Genomic DNA, 20,572 nt, shown 5'->3' with positions numbered 1-20,572 from the left:
CCACATCAGTAACGGGCTTCTTCTCCTCGTGTAATACTACGCCGCCATATCCACTGGGCACCTGTACTTCTTGTCCAGCCAATGGCCTTCCTCGGAACGTAGCTGCTTCATAGCTTCCCTGCACTCCATTTCGTGAACGAATGGTCGATTCTAGATACTGCTTCACAGGAGCTTCTCCATTCGAGTCAATGGAGCAAGGTAAATAGTGAAGATGAGCCGCGCTGGACTCACCCTGCACACGAATAGGCTGCATTATAAGACACGATACCTACGTGTGTAAGAGGGTTGACGGTTGGTATCCCCAACGCCGATAACTTCAGTACAGTACTAGGATAGGAACGCAACGACTTGTACAGAGCCAGTATCAGTGAACTAAAGCAGAGTCCTTCGTCACCACCATACCGACAACTACTATACATCGGTGCTGTGGCCAACCACGTCGTTCAACACCATCCACGTCGTTCAAATGACAAATGACGAAAAGCGTTCCCGCCAGATGCATGTGCAGTCTACACTACACACACACAGACGTAGACAGTGTGGCATGCATGCATGCTGCTACATCATACATTACATGCTCCGCGTTCAGTGTGCATGACAGCATGTACGTGACGGTGTGTGCGATCATGCTGGGCCGATTGCTGCTAGCTTTCATGATGCGGGGAGTTTCCCCTCGGAGTGGGGAATCTTCGGTCATACACGACTCACGAGTTGTACGTCTCAGTACGCCATACCGTACACATTATGTATACGTGCTATAATATTATGCATATGGGAGGGAAATTGTTGAAACATTCAAACAAACAAGTCCGAAATAATAATGTTTGCAGAAAACCAAACAGCGGGATCACGAAAATAAGAAAAAGGAACAGAAAATCCGGTAAGTGCTACACACACCAAAAAGTCCGCGTTATTTCATCTCCCTTCCACGGCCCTTTTAGGGACATCTAGATCTGTTGCTAGCTGCGCTTGGGACCTGGAAGGCCAAATCACGCGTCCTGACTTCTGGACTGAAGAAATTCTTTGTTTCAGGAGCACCGAACAAGACAGCTTGTTATGTTGAGAAAACTGTCACAACTCTGTCCTTTTACTTGCAGCCGAACACAAGGCCAGGACTGCAGTGTTGTCATGTCCTGAGTACTAGAACCGTACATGCAGTTCATTCTCCATCCTTCTGTTGGAGGTGTCTAAAGTCCTCGTGAATGTGACGTGAGTGAAGGTCAGTGTCAACACAGACTGTTTCACTTCCATTCTGACATTGAACCTTTTTTTTCTTCAATTTGCGTCTTCGTTTCTGAGGGTGAACAAATGAAATTGTCTACATGACCAGTAGTCTTTCCTGGGGTGCAGAGTTGAGTTCAGTAGATACGGTACTTTGTAAATGTCGATATCCTGTGGCATTCTTCTACTTTGTTGACTGTTGTGCCTATAGGAAGGGGACATGGTTGAGAACACCCTCTACTTGGCCATTGGCCTAGGGGTAGTGGCAGTATATGCGTCCCTCAGTTTGCTATTTACCTGCCTACCTCATCTGATTCACAAGAAGAAAAAGCTTGGATTCTCTGTACAACTGACGGCGCACCGTGGAGGTGAGGTCAAGCCCCTTTTGTTTGTTCTCTGAAATTCTGAAGTTTTAGGAAAGTTGGCTGCTCGCTACGTTAGAGCTCGCACTTATCCTGCCGATCTGACTTGACACATGGCCGACTCACAACTACCATCCAGAGCACATGAGAACAGAAAGCACCCACCCCTGCTCAATACTCAGAGTTTAGGGGAATTCAATGCTTCAATTCATCCCTCATCAGTTGAGCTTTGAGTAGGCCGAGGAAATTTTGCCTAAAGAGCAACACTTTTATAGTGTTATCCAGGCTCCGTTTCCAGCATGTCAAACACCCCTACATAATCAGTCTATGCAACTCATGATTGCGGCCTTGATCTGCTGACCCCTAAGGCGACCCAGCCCAGTGATGCTGTATGTGAGCACTAGGGTCAGACCAAATTTGCTAGCAATTCTTCGAGCAAAATATCGATGTTTCTCTCCAAATTTATTGCGCATATACAACTTGTACGGTGCACGTGACCCACTTTTGGCAATTTTTCAAACACGTGACGCGCATTTTTGCCTCAAATTTGAGCAAAAAAGGTAGCAAAATATCAAGTTGACCTGGCAAAATGAAAGCAAAATTTTGCGGCAAAATATCGATGTCGGTCGAGCAAATTTGGTCTGACACTAGTGAGCACGGATAAATCGGCCCTGCCCCGAGGGTGAATGGAACAGGCAGCGAAACCCGCATCATTTAGCATTGCAGTTGTCCCTCTCCTCACAGTGTGCAGAACCTCTGCCTTGTGGAATGAGGCACTCTCCTACTTGCTTGTCTGTAAAGTTCACTTATTATACACGCAGGTTTAATCGTTACTTGATGACAGTGCCTGATCCCGGACCATTGAGACATGAATATACAGTGCGTATCGCCTATAGGGTTGGCGGCTGTAGCAATATACTGGCTACAGTGATCAATTTTCAAATTCATTTTTATTTTCTATACTAAGTATACACAGTACGAAGTAGTGGTTGCGACTTCGGCGATGGCAGTCGTGAGTCAGTCAAGTGTCAAGTAAAGTCGGCGGAATAGCGCGAGCTCCGGTGTGGGGAGCAAACCCTTTCTTACAAGTCATCGCCGAAGTCGCAACCACTACTTCGTACTGTTGTGCCCAGCGCGGGCTTGCGACTAGTTGGTTTGGAGGTGACAGCGTTGCGAATGACCGAGGGTCCTCGACGTCTGTCTCACCGTCCAGGAGCGACACTGACTCACGCTGCTATCTGGTGTTCACGAGGTGTTTGTCGCGCTGGAAACGGAGCGTCTCTGTAAGTTTGTATCCCTGGTGATGTTTGTGCCTGGAGAGCACTATATAAGTGGTGCTCTTCAGGCACAATCTTCCTCAGCCTACTCAAGCTCAACTGATGAGGGGTGAATTCCCCGAAACACTGTGTATTGAGCAGGGAGTGGTGCTTTCTCGCAGGTTTGCCGAGTCGAAGGTTCGATGGACTTCTCGTGTGCTCTGGATGGCAGTCGTGAGTCAGTCAAGTGTCAAGTAAAGTCGGCGGAATAGCGCGAGCTCCGGTGTGGGGAGCAAACCCTTTCTTACAAGTATACACAGTCATCGTGTATAGTAATAGTCGTCTATAGTAATAATATCGCCTATACATGTAGTTGTCAAAGTACCGGTATCAAATGGTTGTGTCCAGAAGGATAGTATTGTTCTGCACTCCTTATTTGGCATTGAAAAAGACGTATGATAATATACGTCCTCAGCACCGAGGCGTCATTTTCAATGACGTATACACATGTACCGTAAAATACCGTTGATCCGCCCCCACGCCATGTCGCTTCCCAGCTGGGTTTTTGGCAGGGGGCGGGAATTAGATCAAGGTTGTCAAGTGCAGTACGATGTACAACAACGTGGAGGATCAGGCTCGATGTGCTGAACTGTGCACATTTTCATCCTGGATTGGCACGTATTGTGTACAGCAGTCCATGCGTCGGTTCAACATCGTATTTCGTTGTATACGCCGAAGTCGCTTCAGAAGTAGAAAATCGACAGGGGGCGGATCAACGGTACTTTACGGTACATGAAGACCTTTGCTACATCATTTTTGCACCAGATAAAGTTATTGTTGTATTTCAACTTTCAAGTGGTGTCAGAGATCTTGTAGAGAGAAAGAACTGTGTCCATGTGATGTAAAAGTCCGAGTATAATGTCCAATCTTGAACAAGTACAATATGTACTGTGCACGCGTGTGTACACATGTACATCAACGCTATAACCAAATATGCAGTGCGTCTGTGGACTGCATGCCGAGTCGCTGAGTCTTTTTGATAGCCCACTTGCATACAGTACATGTAGTATCGGTCATAGTGATGTTGCTTGTAGTAATGAGACATGCTCACAATCAAAGACCAACGCGATAGGCGATGCGCACTGTTGTACTTCGAAGTACTTGTACACCTGTGCATTGTATTTGAGTATTGTCTGACATGACATCTTAGTTTATATCAGGTTAACTGCTATGATCAACTGACCCGGCTGGTTTCACTGCTCAACACTGAATCATATATAAGCAGCATTCACAACTCTCTCTCTCTCTCTCTCTCTCTCTCTCTCTCTCTCTCTCTCTCTCTCTCTCTCTCTCTCTCTCTCTCTCTCTCTCTCTCTCTCTCTCTCTCTCTTCCCCCCCCCCCCCACACATATATACAAGACTAGTATATACCAGCATGTAGTCAGTGACAGCTGTGCTCAGATAAATCTTGTTTTCTTCCTGTGTCTTGTAGGTGCCGGTGAGAACCTTGAGAATACCTTATCTGCATTCAAATGGTATGGTTTGTGTATGAGGGTGTCTGGGTGTGTGAGGGTGTGCACATGTGGCTGTGGGCGGGTGAGTGTGTGTGTGTCGCTGAGTGTGTGCGTGTGTGTGTGTGTGTGTGTGTGTGTGCGTGCGTGTGGGTGGGTGGGTGGGTGAGTGGGTGTGAGTGGGTGGGTGTGTGTTTGGGAGCCTTGGGTGTGTTGTTTTCCTGCTCTTTCTTCTCTTCTCTCTTCTCTCTTCTTGTCAATACTTACTGCCTCTGGGAGTAATGTTGCCCAATAGGAGAGCCATTTGTATATGCAGCATCTCACTTCGTCTAGATATTAGCTGCGAGCCTGCAAGATGACATAACCAGGGTTGCAACTGGATATCAAGGGCTGTGCAAGTGCGGTACCAGTCTGCCAGACCCATGTCTTCACATTAAACGAAAACTGCTGTTGACTCTCATTCATTATGACGCCAATCATACCCAGCATGCCCAAAAATGGGTTAAAACTTGCAGGCACAAGATTGCCAACCGACGAGAACATTTTGCTCATTCAGTAGTACATGTAATGTGCATGGCTGCACCAATCACTCGTCCTGTGCAGCCAGTGGAGTTGTACTTCAAGTACCTCAAATACTGTAATTTCACAAATTTTCGGTGTACTTTTATTTTTGGTGCTTTCGGTGTATCTGTTTCATACCTAAAATTTCAATACACCGAACTAACACTAACACACATACAGTAGGTATCGGTTATAGCGTGGGTGTTTGAAAAACGACATTTGATTCTTATTGCCGATATTTCTTACACACGATAAATCACGTGTGACATAATACATGTTTGGCATGTGGACACGTACAATCATGTAGGTCTACACAATCATGATACACACGGATCAGACTCGCGGTCGTGCTAGGCGACTAGCGACTGCGGAGCAGCAGATAGGAGAGAAGTCGGAAGAAAGAGTCCGACTGGACAGAAAAAGTGGTTCTACAATGCTCAGTTGGACATAACTCTCTCAGTTTTGTGTTGAATATTATTGTATTGAGCATGCACAGAGCACAGATGTTATTACTACAGGCGATACACTTTGCACTAATCTGTCATATTTTGCTACACAAAATCCATTCTTAGGGCCGATATATTCTACTATGCGATAATACTGCTTGTAAGAATAAAAATACACATAAAATAGGTGTTATGATTATGAAAAAATGAGTGGTCATTCTTGTAGGCAGTATATTCTTGTATACGACCACACTATAACCGATACGCACTGTAATTCAATAGGGAACTGCTTCTCTGTACCTAAAATTTCTGTTCTGTTTCTGTGTCCTTTTGCCCTCATACCGAAAATATTGAGCACCGAAAAATTCTGAAACTAGAGTACTTTGATCCTTTGGTGTGTGCTGCTTGTCCTGTTGCCCATTTTTTCATCTCATCCTGGCCTGTGACCATGGTGACTGTGACCATGGTGACTAAATTGCTTTCTATGCTGCATCCATGACCATGTTCATGCAGGGCTGTTGAGGGCTGCAATGCTGATATGCTAGAACTGGACGTTCAACTTACAAAAGATGGTCAGGTATGTTTTGCAGGTATTTCCACATTAATTTTCAGCTGCAGCGGAGATGCCAAATTTCTTTTAACTACATAGAGCTGAACTGAAGATGTGGTGTGCATGTAGATCTCTTGTGGTATTGAATTTATACGATTTGCAATTGTACTTTTTTAAATGTATGTGTATTTTTTACCAATGGAAGCTCACTTTCAATGTGAAATTTGCAACATTTGTGAAAGGTTCGAAACTAAACATTTTTTAAGGCACGCCAAAACAAATTTCGTGGATGTGACAGACTGAGAACTGGTGAAAATCATCAGATACATACGAATGAAGCTTGTCAACGGAATGTGAACTGCAGTGCTCGAATTGGAAAGAAAGAAGTCTGACGCCACTGTGTCAAAGATAACCCGTATCAAGACCAATCGTGGCTGCTAACAATCACTAGTTACAGTATGTGGGCAGACAGCAATGTGCATTTTGATACTGGAAACTGGAAGCCCCAAGGCAGTGTGACTAACAAATTTCCATTCCCTCAAGTTATGAAAGATTCAATTTCAATAAACGCCGAGGAGACCACAATTTTAGAAGCGCAATCAATAAGACAAGCTGAATTGACATGTGTGTATACTTTATTCATGCAGTGTAAAAACGGTGGAGACAATGTGCAATAAAACGATGAAAGTAGGAAGAAATAGTAAAGAGAACAATTAGGAAAGAAAAGGACCAAGGAACTGCAAGTTACGCTATACTGTCCACTAACACCACCAGTTACTGAACAATCAGCTCATGCGATATCATTGCACGACACTAACGGACGGTACCGACGTTCCACAACTAACTGGCTATCAGCTCTAGCACATCTTGGATGCACTCTCCAACAGCCTTCCATGCCAACTTGGAAGGTTCTAAGTTATCAAGTTCAAGTTGTCAAGTAGGAAGGCCGTTGGAGTGCGCATCCGAGATGTGCTAGAGCTGATAGCCAGCTAGTTGTAGAACATCCGTACCGTCTGGCAGTGTCGTGCAATGTTATCGCATGAGCTGATTGTTCAGTAACTGGTGGTGCATTATAGCGTAACTTGTAGTTTCTTGGTCCTTTTCTTTTCTATAAATTTATCCTTGGCTCTCCATCTGTGAGCCATTAGGATTCGAACAAATTTTCGTACAACACTCGTCGGGAATCTTCGTTGTGCTAAAGGACATTGCAACACTATTACTTGTATAGAAAACCAAAGAAAGAGATATGACACCTAAAACTACAGCACTAAAGTAATACAAGTGTGAATTGTAACAGGAAAGGCAAGAGCAAACACCAATGCGTGTGTTAACAATTAACTTGCAAATCAAAGAGGACAAAGTGCTAATACGAACAGCAAAACGTTTCACCTAGACCACCAACACCCGTGCTTGGCCAGACTAGACACAACATGTTACTTGAAGAATTTCAACGTAATAATACTATCTTTCTGTACGCATAAATTGGGTTTATACAGACGGTGATAAATGGCTTCCAACACTTTTAACTGTATACCATATTCATGACGACCACGGCAAGATACGGTGAAGCAAGAATCAGAATACAAATTGCAACAATCAGGACTAGCCACAAGATGACTGTACACTGAAGATGTTCTGCTACGAAAATTGCGTACAGCGCAATGACTCTCACCTCCACTCTCCTGACCATTCTCCTCCTCGCTCCCCGACTCCTCACTGGATTGACCACCATCCACTCCATCATCCGCGTCCTCTGCCGATTCCATGTTTACTCTGTCCGTCTCGGAATGCTCCACCTTGCTTGACTTGGCTGACGACATGTTGTCTGGTCCATCAATGACTCGCCCTCATGTGCTCGATGTGTAACATCTGTTGCAGTTGGCTGTTAATGGTTGCATTGCATGGTTGGTTAGCTGTGGTTGTTGTGGTCTCCGTTGTTGGTGTTGGTGTGGTAGCCGTTGACATAGATGGTGCTTGTTGCGGCAGTGATGTTGTTGGCATCGTTTTGCATGGCCGGCCATGTGCTTGTGCGAATCCTACTTGTTCTCTTCACTATTTCTTCTTACCTTCATTGTTTTAATGCACATTGTCTCCACCGTTTTTAAACTGCGTGAATAAAGTATACACAAATGTCGATTCAGCTTGTCTTATTGATTGCGGTTCTAAAATTTCAAATTCAATGGATTTTAGATCAAGGAGAAAACTCAAACCTTTTTAGTGTGGCCCTAATTCTAAAATAGTACAATGTAGTTATCAATAATTATTGTCCATTCTTACCTGAACTTCTCATGAAAGCAATGGTGAACACATGGCTAGGTATGGCTGGCTGGTGTGTTCCTGATGCTTACGTTAGCATGAACTGCCATGCACGCTGCTTTTCTTCTATATGAGACTACATAATAATAAGAAAAAGAAGAACAGCTCGCACATTACTCAGAATTGAGCTCTACGCATCAGTGAGTGAAACGGTTCCATTCATGTTTATTTTCGGCTAAGACAACGATTTCAGCGACAGTGATGTTGGTTTTCTTTTCTTCAGGTCTTGCTTCATAATGTCGGTCCATTTGGTTGGTGGACGTCCGCGTGTCTTTTTTTAAATATCTTCAATGTTGAAGGCCATGTCCATGGGTTGGTGTGACAATGCCTCTGGTCCCTCCCTGATAACGTGCCCAAACCAAAGCAGTCGTCGCTAATGGCATATGTCACGTATCTGTTGCTGCTTGATCTGGCTACATGTATTCTGTTATCTTGTTGTTGGAGATTGGCAGACACATTGCAAGGCGTGCTCCCTATCATGTGTTGTTCTCACAGGTTGTCGTGGCCCATGACAGCAACTTGCTTCGGTCAACAGGCGTGAATGCTACCATTCCAGACACGGACTTTGCTGTAAGTGTTGCTAACAGATTGTGTGTGCGTGGGTGTGGATATGGGTATGAGTGTGGGTGTGTGTGTAAGTGTTTGTGTGTGCGTGGGTGTGGATACGGGTGTGAGTGTGTGTGTGTGTAAGTGTTTGTGTGTGCGTGGGTGTGGATATGGGTATGAGTGTGGGTGTGTGTGTAAGTGTTTGTGTGTGCGTGGGTGTGGATACGGGTGTGAGTGTGTGTGTGTGTGTGTAAGTGTTTGTGTGTGCGTGGGTGTGAGTGTGGGTGTGCGAGTGTATGTCACTATGTGTGTGTATGTTGTCATTGTTTTGCTTACATTGCCTTGGCCATGGAATGCCCAGAGAATGTAGGCCACCCGCATGGGTATATGCGCAAGCCTATGTACTTCTCTTATAGAGTAATAGCATATTTCACAGACACCTGAACCATACAGATTTTGAGTGTACTCCTACACCAGGATTTCCGAAAGGATTCTGACGCTACGGCATGTGTATACACTTTGCACAGCAGAGGCATCAAAATCCCCTGAAGGGCATAGTCCAGTTGGTTGAAGGGCATAGTCCAGTTGGTTGAAGGGCATAGTCCAGTTGGTTTGTCACTCGGGACTATGCTTAGACTCGAAGTCAATGAATCATGTAAACCCTTTTTTTTGTCTTTTTCGAATGCAATCCTGCTGCTGCTGCTGCTGCTGCTGCTGGTGGTGGTGGTGGTGGTGGTGTGTGTGTGTGTGTTACTGTGTGTGTGTTACTGTGTGTGTGTGACTGTGTGTGTGTGTTACTGTGTGTGTGTGTGTGTGTGTGTTACTGTGTGTTACTGTGTGTGTGTGTGTTACTGTGTGTGTGTGTGTGTGTGTGTGTGTGTGTGTGTGTGTGTGTGTGTGTGTGTGTCACTGTGCATGTGTGTGTCACTGTGCATGTGTGTGTGTGTGTCACTGTGCATGTGTGTGTGCGTGTGCTTGGTATTGTGCAGGATTTGCCATTGCTGAAGCAACACCTTCCACTCTACTTTGCCGGTACGGATATGTTTTTACTTCAGTGTCTCTTCCCCGCCACCTGTACATAATGAGCTCCACCTGTACATCATGAATACTAACTGTACATCATGAATGCTACATGTACATCATGAATGCTAACTGTACCTAATGAAGAGAGAAGTGTACTGTAAACTGCCCAATGTTTACGTCACTAAATGTTTGCAATCTCTCAGAACCAGCGAGTTTACGACGGCAAATGTTCGCGGAGCATCATGGCCTCGCATATACACCCACTGTTGAAGTTTGATTTAGTGATGGTTAATATTTGCGTTATGCTCTTCTCGCAAAATTAGCAAACACTAGGCTGTTTACGGTACATGATTTTTTTTACCAAGAGTACATAAACTTTAAATGACTACGAAACATGATTGATTTACAGTAAGTATTGTACTGAGTACTACTCCCTGATAAGAATAAGCTAATTCATCCTATCTCCAGGAAATAACAAAACCAGCCGTAATTAAGAACCGCCTCAATCTCCATGAGAACCGGCATTGACTCTTCATACGTCACCTTCGACCTGCCAACAACCTTTTTTGAACAGTGTTTCTTTGTTTGTTTTGGCATTCCAAATCTGGACACAAAGCGCTTGAAACACCGGATGAAGGCCTCGGTTGTCTGATCTGGTGTGCGTGCCAGGTGTACTGCTCATGTCACACCGCACATGAACAGAGCACTTTAGGCGTTGCTTTGTGTACCTAATGAACACAACATGAACATACATTACGTTACTGAACGCAACCTGTGCGTAATAAAAGTGTGTTTTATTTGGAAATATAATAGGTGCAGCACATCCCATTCGCCTTGTTGTTTTTCTTCTGTAGATGGCGTTTGTGAGAAGGTTTGCGAGGACCGCAACATTCCTCTTCTTCGTGATGTGATGAAAGAGCTTCCCAAAGTTGCCATAAATATTGACCTGAAGAATGCATCTGACGAGTTAATAGCCAAGGTAGGTGTATTTGTGTGATAGTGTACAGTGCATGTGTTGGCGTAGAACATGCTGATTGTTATGTCATTTTGTCAGCGGTCTGCCATGCCCTCTCACACAACACATCTATTGCCGCTATGTGATTATTGCTCGTGTTTCTAGCAGGTTGTTGCATTTTCTCGACTATTCATATGTACGAAGTAGAGGTTGCGACTTCGGCGATGATTTTGTTTAGGAATGGGTTTGCTCCCACACTGGAGCTCGCGCTATTCCGCCGACGACTATTCATATGTACAGGATATTGACCCGAGACGTGGTCGATTGTGGCAATTGCATGTGTTCACGGTCTCTACTGTTGTGTTGTGCGTGCTTGCTGCTCACAGACGGCCGCTTTAATCCACGAATTCAAGCGTGAAAAGATCACTCCGTGGGGCTCGTCCAACATACACGTGTGGAGACTCTGCCACAGTTATGTAAGCTAATGCTTAATATCAAGAGTACATGAAAACCAGAGTGTGCAGCTTGGGACCTTTTCTGCTATGGGTGTCTGTCACGGCGGAATTCCGTAATTACATCATTTTTGGCGCAGATCTGAGGCGGGAAATGGCGTAGTGCGTACAACTGAGCTGCAGTTGTGCAGAAAGAGACCTGCTTGAATCCTGCTTGTACGCACTACATCGCTAAAATGATGTAATCACGGAATTCCGCCGTGACAGCAACCCATCCGAGCTGCACACTCTGGTTTTCATGTACTCTTGATAATATACTAGTGTGGAATAGCTGATGTTGGTCATTTCTGTTACTCTAGTCTATACACACAATCATGTACATGTACTCAACTATAACATGTAACTTTCCGTGTTTAACAAGTGAGCTGTTTTGCCATGCACGAACACATGCATGTACGTGCACATGTACTGTCGTGGACATGGAATCTGGTCGAATGACGCGGGGCCGGCGCCCTCAGTGCGTACAGAACGTTGCATGCAGTGCGCGTGTTAATCGTATGCGTACTCGCGGCTGCATGGCCAGCGCCCTGAGGCCGCTTGACCTCCGGCCGGAATTTCCATGTCCACGACAGTACATCGTGTTTGAACTTTTTGAAGGAAGATGATTCACCTGATGGTGATTGGGTTACATCCTGTGTACCCTTCCAGACACACACACACACACACGTGCGCGCATGCATGCACGCTTGCACATAAACACAAACATACTTGTTGCTCACTGCCAAAACTGGTCGCGTGGGTCTCCCCGGGGGAGGGGAGAGAGACTCAAAAGGAATCTTGGAAAGATGACTCAATTGGCTATTGATCCGCCCATCGGTCGACACCCCCTGAAATCCCCAAACTCTGGGTGGACTTGGAAATGATCCCGCTTATGGGCTCACCACACCTCAGTAAGTGAGTGAGGACGAGGTGCAGAAAAAGGATTGACAGCATCAGGGTATTCGTCCCGGGGTCCAACTGCAGTTCCCCTGCCCCCAGTGAAGGTAATACTTGCTGCTAGTGTGGGTGGCCAAATCAGAGTGGATCTGATATAAGCTTCACTAGCACCATTGAGTACACAAGAGTTAATCTAGCCAGAAGCAGTCCATGGTTAACAGGTACTGTATAGCAGGAAATTTTCGGACGGAAATATTTTCGGACAAAGCCAAATTTCGACCTTTCGTACGGATTATATTTTCGTACAGTGCTGCATGCTAAATACACGTGTTTGCATGTAGTACGCATATGTATGATGTACATAATTTCACATAAACAAATTTTAGTACGGAATTAATTTTAGTACAAAAGAAGCCGTGTACGAAATCGTACGAAAATAAATTCCGTCCGAAAATTTCCTGCTATACAGTATGTATACTTGAAATAGAAAGTATATGAACCCTGAAACCAACAAAGGTGGCAGGTACAACATTACACCTTCTAGCTGTCGAGCCTGTTGGCAACATACCCAACGCTATCTGCCATAAGTGCACCCACCAACCGAATTAGCTGGCATGCAAACATACACACACATGTACGCACATACCCGCACACCTGTGTTGACTCGTATGGTTTTATTGTGTAATGTTATAGCACTGTTTGAGATACATACTTTTGTAGCTGTCTCTCTCTCTCTATCTTTCTTTCTCTCTCTCTCTCTCTCTCTCTCTCTCTCTCTCTCTCTTTCTCTCTCTCTCTCTCTCTCTCTCCATCATCTACCTAATCTACCAGCGGCCGCATCTGTGTCCCCTATGTCTTATCTATAGATGTTGTGTGTGTGGCTGTGTATTGTTTCTATGTATTTCACCAGGACTCCAGCATTCCTCTGTACTTTTCCAAGCACCAAGTGTTCCTTTATCCCATCCTCTTCTGGACTGGACTTCTGGCATTCCTACCTATTCAGGCAGCCATCTATGAAACGGCGCTACCTTCTATCTTCCTTGGGTACGTCGCTGGTTGTGGGCATATGTTTTAGGCCATTGCTTTTTGGTTCGATACTTTCTCCTTGGGCCAATTTCCTGGGTCATATGCTGGAGCAAGAAGAACATGTTCTGGCCCATCCAGAACAGGTGCAATCCCAACCAAACGCGGTGTTCTGGTGAATCCTGTTCTAGGTTGCACCAACCAAACACGTCCTAAGTCCTAGGTACCATCATTGAAGTGCTGACAGTTCTGTGTCTTCCTGGGTGTCGGGTAACGTTTTCCTTGTTTAAGTTTGCTCTTTTTCCAGTAGGTGCACATTTCCTTTCTTCTTCTTACCATGCTGTTCTGTGATCATGGTGGGGTTGAATTCTCCAGCATTGCGCTGTAGCATGTGCATATTGTAATGTTGTAAATTAGTTGAGAGTGGTGGTTTAATGCTTCTTGGTTCATGATTTGTGTGCAGGCGACAATTTAAGAATGGCTGGTTGATGAAAGTGTTCGGCCCCTTGCTGAGTTTTTTGGCAGAGAAGTGAGTTTGGAGTTATAATTATATGATGTGTCCTCACGCTGTGCATGTAGTTCAAGTGCAATGTTTCTGATGGTCCATGGGTGTGGTTAGTGGTAGTCATATACAAGTAGAATAAATGGATGCTGGGCTTCTCTTCGTCATCTTCTGCTCTACTCAATGTGATCACAGCACGAGTATTTCCTCCGTGTCGCTTGTGTTCATGTCGTGTGATAATGCAAGTTGATGTACATCGAAGCTTCTTGAGTTGTCTTGCATGGCATGAGAAAGTTGATGCTGCACATAAGTAGTCAGGTACTCGTTCTCACAGATGTATCATTGTTGTGCTTTGGTGTATGCAGGTTCACACTAAGCAGGCCTTACATCTCATTCCTTGAACGCCGAGGAATACGAGTAAGTGTCTTGTCATGTTCCTCACAACCCCCGTCACTGTCAGCCACCCTTGCTTTTGCAAGGATTACTGCTGTTCAATACGACGATTTGGGTTTTTAATTTTTGTTGTAACACTGGGTCATTGGGATTTGGTGGTGGTGGTGGTGGACGTCGAATGGCGCAAGTCATAAGGCAATGTCCGTGACGGGCTGACTTTCGGACCTAATTTCACGTTTTCGGGACTTCTTTTCAATTATTTCTCCTTGAAAGAAGCGGAATCAAGTTCACAATACCAGTTTTTCATGTACTGTAAAAGCAGAAATTTTCGGTGGTGTTTTATTTTCGGTAACTTCGGTGCCGACCATTTTTACCGAAAATAAAATGCACCGAAAATTTCGGTACAACCAATTCTGTATACATGTAGTACTTGTACACTTCCCTGGAGAACGAGTTTTACCGAAAATTTCCCTCTACCGAACCGCCGATTTTGGAGAATACCGAAAATATTACACCACCGAAAATTTCTGCTTTTACGGTAGTCCAAAAAATTAGCCCTGAAAGTTGTGGCATTCAAATAATAGCCCCAGGAAATGATAGAATAGTTCGTCTGTCACGCTCCCGAACTATCCCTAAATACGATAAGTGACATGAGATCTTATCTTGCTAAAATTCAACTCGAGCCGTGCTGGCCATTCTGTGAGTTATCATGGGAAGCGAAGTGTTCGGAATGCTAAAAAATTCCAAGTACGAATCGGGAGTAGTCGGCGCACGACGCCGTCTCCTGTTCACACTCAAATTTCAGCCGTTTTGTACGCTTGCGTCCCCGTCTACGCCCGTCTATGGTATGAAAAGTTGAATCGATCGAACTCTTCCCGTCGCTTCCCGATCTGTACGGTAGTACGGTTGCATTCCCGTTCCTGGTGTTTACATTGGACGCCGTCAGACCGTCCCGTCGATCCTTACGTCGCGTCCCGTCGAATGTGAACTAGGCTTTAGAGAGGAAAAATCGGCACCATAAAATTTGTACGTAGTGGCCAGGTGTATGTCTTATCCTAGTCCGTAGTACTTCAGATAAAGTAAATGACTTTCAATTTCTATGACATTGTAAAAATTAATGACCTGAACGGTGAGTTGTGTTTTGTCTGTAACATGTAATTGCGCATGCGCGGTTTATGTAGACATTCTGCATGCGATATCTGTACATTGTACATTTTTCTGAGCTTGGCTTATGGCCGCTGTCTCGTCTATGTGTTCTCTCTGTCTCTGTTGTCTCTAGACTGTTCTATGGGTTTTGAACTCAGAGAAAGACTACCAACATGCTTACAAACTCGGAGCAGTTGGTGTTCACACCGACTATCCATCAAAGCTGCGCGAGTTTATTTCATCCAACCCCAAACTTTGCAGTGTGACAACCTACTGATCTTCTTCATCCTGCTGCTGCTGTAGAGCAGCTGCAGCGGTCAGTCTATACAGCTGCTACTGCTACTGTGCTTTGAGCAGTATGCACGCGCAGAGATGCACCAGCGTGCCTGCCCTACAATGGATACGGGACTTTTATTTATTGACATCTATATGCAACACCACTCGGCGCAACTCTTGTGCTGATCCTTCTCCGGTTCTGTTCTTTGCTTTTACTAGATCCCTCTGGATCTTTTGACTGCTGCATAGCTCAGAATCCTTCTTTCTTTCCGCTACATAACGTTACAGCAACCAGCTCATTCTTGTTTCATTTCTTCAAATATTTTTCAACAGCACATCCTATTTATGTTCCATGCAGAAAGCCATGGTGCTATCGTTTCATGGTCGTCTCATTCTGTGATGTTACAGAATTCGTGTATTTGCTAACACAGCTGGATTTCACCTTGATTTCGCCTCAGAGGGAAAATACCTATTTAACTTCTTGGAAAAATCGACATATTATTTTATTCAAAACAGAACAGAACATAATTATGATAAATATACATAATCAATAATTATGATATTCTCACACTGTTTCAAGTGAATAATAATGTGAAATAATAATAAATGTATAAAAATCACCTATGCTTCTAATGCGTGCATGTGTTGTGTTCAAACAATGACGTGTGCGCGATGTGCGTCGTCCTTGGTGAGATTATCTTGAGTGTAGCTGAGCTTGAACGTCCAGGCCCATTCCAGCTTTCCAGCAGCAGGGAGCTGTGGTAGAGTGATGGTGAGGCCGCTTGCTGATGAGTGCGTGCTGTGAACAGGTCCGTTGTAACCTAGCAACGTAACGCGGCTTGGTGCCATGGCAACCGAGCCCAGGACCAGCTGTCCGCTTTCTGGCCATGTTAGCGCAATAGCATATGTAATGGTGTTAGCCTCGTTACGTGTGTACCAAACACTACCAGAGCGCGTGTCGTTCTGTGTTGACCAGGGATGTGAACCATAAATTGCTTCACCGTTCACTTCCAGCCACGCACCCATTTGCAGGAGGCGCTCCTGGAAAATTGGCAGGATGCGGCCGTCGGATCCTGGCCCCACGTTGACAAGAATATTCCCTCCGCAGCTGACCGTGATGACAATCTCGTTAATCAGCTCCTGAATAGTGAGGTAGTCTTTGAACTGAGTTGTCCGGTCGAGACCCCAGGAGTTCTTGTCAATGCTCATGGCATTCTCCCACTTATGAGTTAGCAAGTGTCCAGGGTTGTAGCGATCGGCGCAAGTGAAGAAGTCCCCATGCTGACACATTGAACCAATACCCCAGCGATCATTGACAACCACAGTGTCCTTGACGGGACTGTCATTGTAGAGCCAAGCCAGGAAGTGAGTGCTGTTCCAGTAGTTGTAGTCTGCTGACCAATCACCGTCTGACCAGATCACGTCAGGTTTGTACTGCTTGACGATCTCATACAACTCTGCCCCAGTTTTCTCCCTGATAAAGTTTTGTGTTGTGAAGTTGTTCTTCTGATCTTGCAGAAAGATGGGATTGAACCACTCGAACAGCGAATGATACAGACCGAAGTGTAACGAGGGGTGCTTGCGGACTGCAGCCGCGAGCTCTCCCACCAAGTCACGATGCGGACCAGTATCCATGGAATTCCAGTTCCACGACTCTGCCGATGGCCATAATGTGAAGCCTTCGTGATGCTTACTGGTCAGCACAATGTACTTTGCACCTGACTTCGCAAACAGATCAGCCCACTCATCAGGATTCCACAAATCAGCCTTGAACATTGGTCCGAAGTCAGCATACTCAAATCCGGGAGGATAGTTTTTATCCATATACTTCACAAATTCAGGTTCGTGGCGACCTTTCCATTCCTCCCAGAACCACTCCCCCAGAGCAGGTACACTGAAGACACCCCAGTGGATAAAGATTCCCACTTTACTGTCATCATACCAACCGGGTAAAGGACGGTTGTCCAGCGACTTCCACGTTGGTTCGTACCTGGCATTGTCCGCAGAGCGAGAGCTCACCTGGCATATTGCCAAGGAGATCAACAAGAGACCACAACTAACGAAAAACAGCGGCTTCATCTTGCTCTTGGAAGATATTCACCAAAGTAAGTTGTAAACCGCTGTGCTCATGGCAATTATCATGATTATGGACGAGTTAATTATAGTCCCGAAGGAAAAAAATTCAAAAAGCTTATTTCAAAAGTCTTTTTGTCTACGCCGCATGCAGCTTGAGAATTTTGAAATTACATGTATAAGTAAGTGTATGTCATGTCAGGATTGTATTCTCAAGGCTCTATCTCTCGTTTCCAGCTCAGGCTATACCTTGAACTGCTGTCTGCGGACTTGGCTGTCCAAGCACTTGGACTTTGGAGTTGGCGCGGCTAGACTTGTGGTTTGATCGCCCTAGCACTGGCCATCCCCTCGGCGTCTCGTGACAGCTTGATGAAGTCAGGAGTTGCTCACGTACGAATGTGCCACGATTGACCCTTTTCCTCGATCTCGTATTCTGGCCAACTCTGCAGTGTGTTGTTTGCCACGACAGAGTCTTCAGTTTGGCTTGTGCAGGCGACTGACGGATCTGCTTACCTCTAAAAGCTGACGTGGTGCAGCTGGAAGCACGAGAAGAGTCAGAGACGACATTGTGTAAATTGATATGTTTCTGGTGGTGGGTAGCCTAGTGGCACTACTTGGATGTAGTGTGCCTAGTGTTTTATCAACGTACGCACCGACATGGGATTCCCTGGACTCTAGGCCTCTACCTGGTTGGTACGATGAAAGCAAAGTGGGTATTTTCCTGCACTGGGGAGTCTTCAGTGTACCCAGCTTCGGAGCACAGTCCAGTGCTACGGCTGGAGAATGGTTCTGGTGGTACTGGCGTGGGCAGCAGCAGAAAGAGTTTGTGCAGTTCATGAATAGCTCGTACCCACCCGATTTCAAATATTCCGACTTTGCACCAATGTGGAAAGCTGAGCTGTGGGATCCGGATGCATGGGCACAGTTATTTGCCGACTCGGGTGCCCGGTATGTTGTTCTGACCAGTAAGCATCATGAAGGATTCACTCTCTGGCCGTCCAAAGGTTCTTGGAACTGGAATGCAATGGACACCGGGCCACACCGTGACTTGGTTGGTGAACTAGCCACGGCCGTTCGTAAGCAGCCATCGCTTCACTTTGGCCTGTATCACTCTTTGTTTGAGTGGTTCAATCCAATCTATTTGAATGATAAGAAAAATGGCTTTTCAACAAATCAGTTTGTTGCGGATAAGACAGGTCCAGAGCTGCATGAGATCATCAACCAGTATGAGCCAGAGTTGATCTGGTCGGATGGTGACTGGGAGGCATCTGATACTTACTGGAATAGTACCAATTTCCTGGCCTGGCTGTACAACGACAGTCCCGTCAAGGACACAGTGGTGGTGAACGATCGCTGGGGCAAGGGAGTGAGCTGCAAACACGGTGGTTACTATACATGCCAGGACCGCTACAATCCCGGACACTTGATCGATCACAAGTGGGAGAATGCTATGACGCTGGACAAGGGCTCGTGGGGATTCTGCCGCACATCGCCACTTAGCAATTACCTCTCTATTGAACAACTGATCAACGAGATTGTTGTCACTGTCAGCTGTGGTGGAAACATTCTCATCAATGTTGGCCCAACAGCAGATGGCCGAATTGAGCCAATCTTCCAGGAGCGTCTACTGCAGATGGGCGCTTGGCTGAAGACCAATGGTGCTGCCATATATGGCTCTCATCCTTGGACAGCTCAGAATGACAGTGTAAGCGGTGATGTATGGTACACGCTAAGCTCAGACAAGACCACTGTGTATGCCATTAGCCTGTCCTGGCCAGCGAGTCACCAGCTGCTGCTCGGCTCTGTGACCACCATGCCCAAGACAGTGACACTGGTCGGCTACGAGGGAGCATTGCAGTTTGCCAAGGGTCCGTCTGCTGGCATTGCTATCACTCTGCCTCATCTGGATACTAACGATCTGCAGTGGGCGTGGGTGTTTGCTTTGAGTAGCTAAAGGCCCAAGTACCTGTGCAATGCTTCTTTCCTTTTCTCTTTATTGTGTCTGCACAATCGAAGTATGTCTACGTATTATTGTCTCAGTACTCTCACACCAGCTGTGTGTAAATCTCCTTAGTTTGTTTAGCAATCTACTGTAGCTCCTTAGCAGTTCTAGGTGCAATAGCAATGCTGCAATAGCTGCACATGTACTAGGGAGGGGTATTTAGGTTTTGCGCGTATCTGTCCCTGTTCTTTTGTCACACATTCTCAAGTTTTTAGTACGATATTTTATGGAAGTCTGGTCTGGTCAGATTGTGTGTACCATTGGGAGAAAAAACAGATTATTACAATTTTGTTTTGTGTGCACAGCTCTCAGGTGCACACCATTCCCTTATGAAGTATTGTCATGTATGAGCCTTTCGCATCATGAGGGGATGGTGTTTGCCAGCAGCACCCAGAAACTAACTTGTCAGTTAGTTGGAAGTGTGAGAACTGCAGCTGGCCTATACCCCTCCTCTACCTTCCAACACTGCAACAGGGTGCCAACTACTCTTTGTGAAGCAAATACAGTAATGCATTCCAAGAAGTTTGACCGCTGACAAGGGACTCCCTGCTGTAATAATATCAGGGAGTAGTACAATATACGTATTGTACTACTCCCCGACTGTAATAGAGAGGTTCCGGAGTACGATTTTTCGTGCCAAAAAGTGAAAATCCGTGGAGGCGCTACGGATTTATATAACGTCGCTTTCGAGCAGTGAAATGTTCCGGAGTACGGAACTTATGTGTTTGCCGTCATTGCCTAGGTTACGATCGCAACACGTCACATTCCCGTGCTATGCCTTTTTATTTTGAAAATTTGTACCGAAATCAAAACTTCCTGCGGAAAATCGATGTTTCTCGTACCAAATTTGTACGCGAAAATCTTTCTGCACCCGATGACGCAAAATCTCCATACGAAACATGGTTCGTATGAAAGCCAGTCCACACGGATTCTCCGTGCCAAAATCGTATGGAGCACAATCATGCACCTCGAAAAAATCCGTAGCGCCCCACACGGATTTTGGCACGGAAAATCGTACCCCG

At 45.5% G+C, this 20,572-nt stretch overlaps 3 protein-coding genes across 4 annotated transcripts; 2 read left to right on the top strand and 1 right to left on the bottom strand.

The window, feature by feature from the left end:
• The first annotated feature begins 907 nt into the window (after nucleotides 1–907).
• On the top strand, nucleotides 908–15,797 carry LOC135806275 (lysophospholipase D GDPD1-like). 2 transcript variants are annotated; one of them, XM_065320438.1, is made up of 12 exons: nucleotides 908–1,209; nucleotides 1,433–1,589; nucleotides 4,332–4,374; nucleotides 5,871–5,934; nucleotides 8,719–8,793; nucleotides 9,759–9,801; nucleotides 10,647–10,771; nucleotides 11,134–11,223; nucleotides 13,046–13,179; nucleotides 13,622–13,687; nucleotides 14,026–14,077; nucleotides 15,333–15,797. In XM_065320438.1, the coding sequence occupies exons 2-12, from the start codon at nucleotides 1,442–1,444 to the stop codon at nucleotides 15,474–15,476; spliced, it is 984 nt and encodes a 327-aa protein (XP_065176510.1). In that variant the 5' UTR covers nucleotides 908–1,209; nucleotides 1,433–1,441; the 3' UTR covers nucleotides 15,477–15,797. The 2 variants fall into 2 exon arrangements, with proteins under 2 accessions (XP_065176510.1, XP_065176509.1); XM_065320437.1 differs by having other exon boundaries at nucleotides 908–1,219.
• Nucleotides 15,798–15,947: 150 nt separating this feature from the next.
• On the bottom strand, nucleotides 15,948–17,679 carry LOC135806274 (alpha-L-fucosidase-like). The gene has a single exon (XM_065320436.1). It carries the CDS (start codon nucleotides 17,552–17,554, stop codon nucleotides 16,127–16,129), a length of 1,428 nt encoding a protein of 475 aa, XP_065176508.1. The 5' UTR covers nucleotides 17,555–17,679; the 3' UTR covers nucleotides 15,948–16,126.
• Nucleotides 17,680–17,760: 81 nt separating this feature from the next.
• On the top strand, nucleotides 17,761–19,900 carry LOC135806273 (alpha-L-fucosidase-like). The gene has a single exon (XM_065320435.1). The coding sequence runs from the start codon at nucleotides 18,129–18,131 to the stop codon at nucleotides 19,500–19,502; it is 1,374 nt and encodes a 457-aa protein (XP_065176507.1). The 5' UTR covers nucleotides 17,761–18,128; the 3' UTR covers nucleotides 19,503–19,900.
• The last annotated feature ends 672 nt before the right edge of the window (nucleotides 19,901–20,572 follow it).

Source organism: Sycon ciliatum, chromosome 1 (genome assembly GCF_964019385.1).
Source record: "Sycon ciliatum chromosome 1, ocSycCili1.1, whole genome shotgun sequence".
NCBI classification, from domain to species: domain Eukaryota; kingdom Metazoa; phylum Porifera; class Calcarea; order Leucosolenida; family Sycettidae; genus Sycon; species Sycon ciliatum.
This window is presented reverse-complemented; position numbering and strand designations above follow the sequence as displayed.

Bases quoted from the DNA above. Each gene is read 5' to 3' on its own strand.
- LOC135806275 (XM_065320438.1), top strand. From the start codon at position 1,442: ATGGTTGAGAACACCCTCTACTTGGCCATTGGCCTAGGGGTAGTGGCA. The intron at 1,590-4,331 runs GTGAGGTCAAGC...TGTGTCTTGTAG, and splicing joins ACTGACGGCGCACCGTGGAG to GTGCCGGTGAGAACCTTGAG. The intron at 9,802-10,646 runs GTACGGATATGT...TTTCTTCTGTAG, and splicing joins CCTTCCACTCTACTTTGCCG to ATGGCGTTTGTGAGAAGGTT.
- LOC135806274 (XM_065320436.1), bottom strand. From the start codon at position 17,554: ATGAAGCCGCTGTTTTTCGTTAGTTGTGGTCTCTTGTTGATCTCCTTG.
- LOC135806273 (XM_065320435.1), top strand. From the start codon at position 18,129: ATGTTTCTGGTGGTGGGTAGCCTAGTGGCACTACTTGGATGTAGTGTG.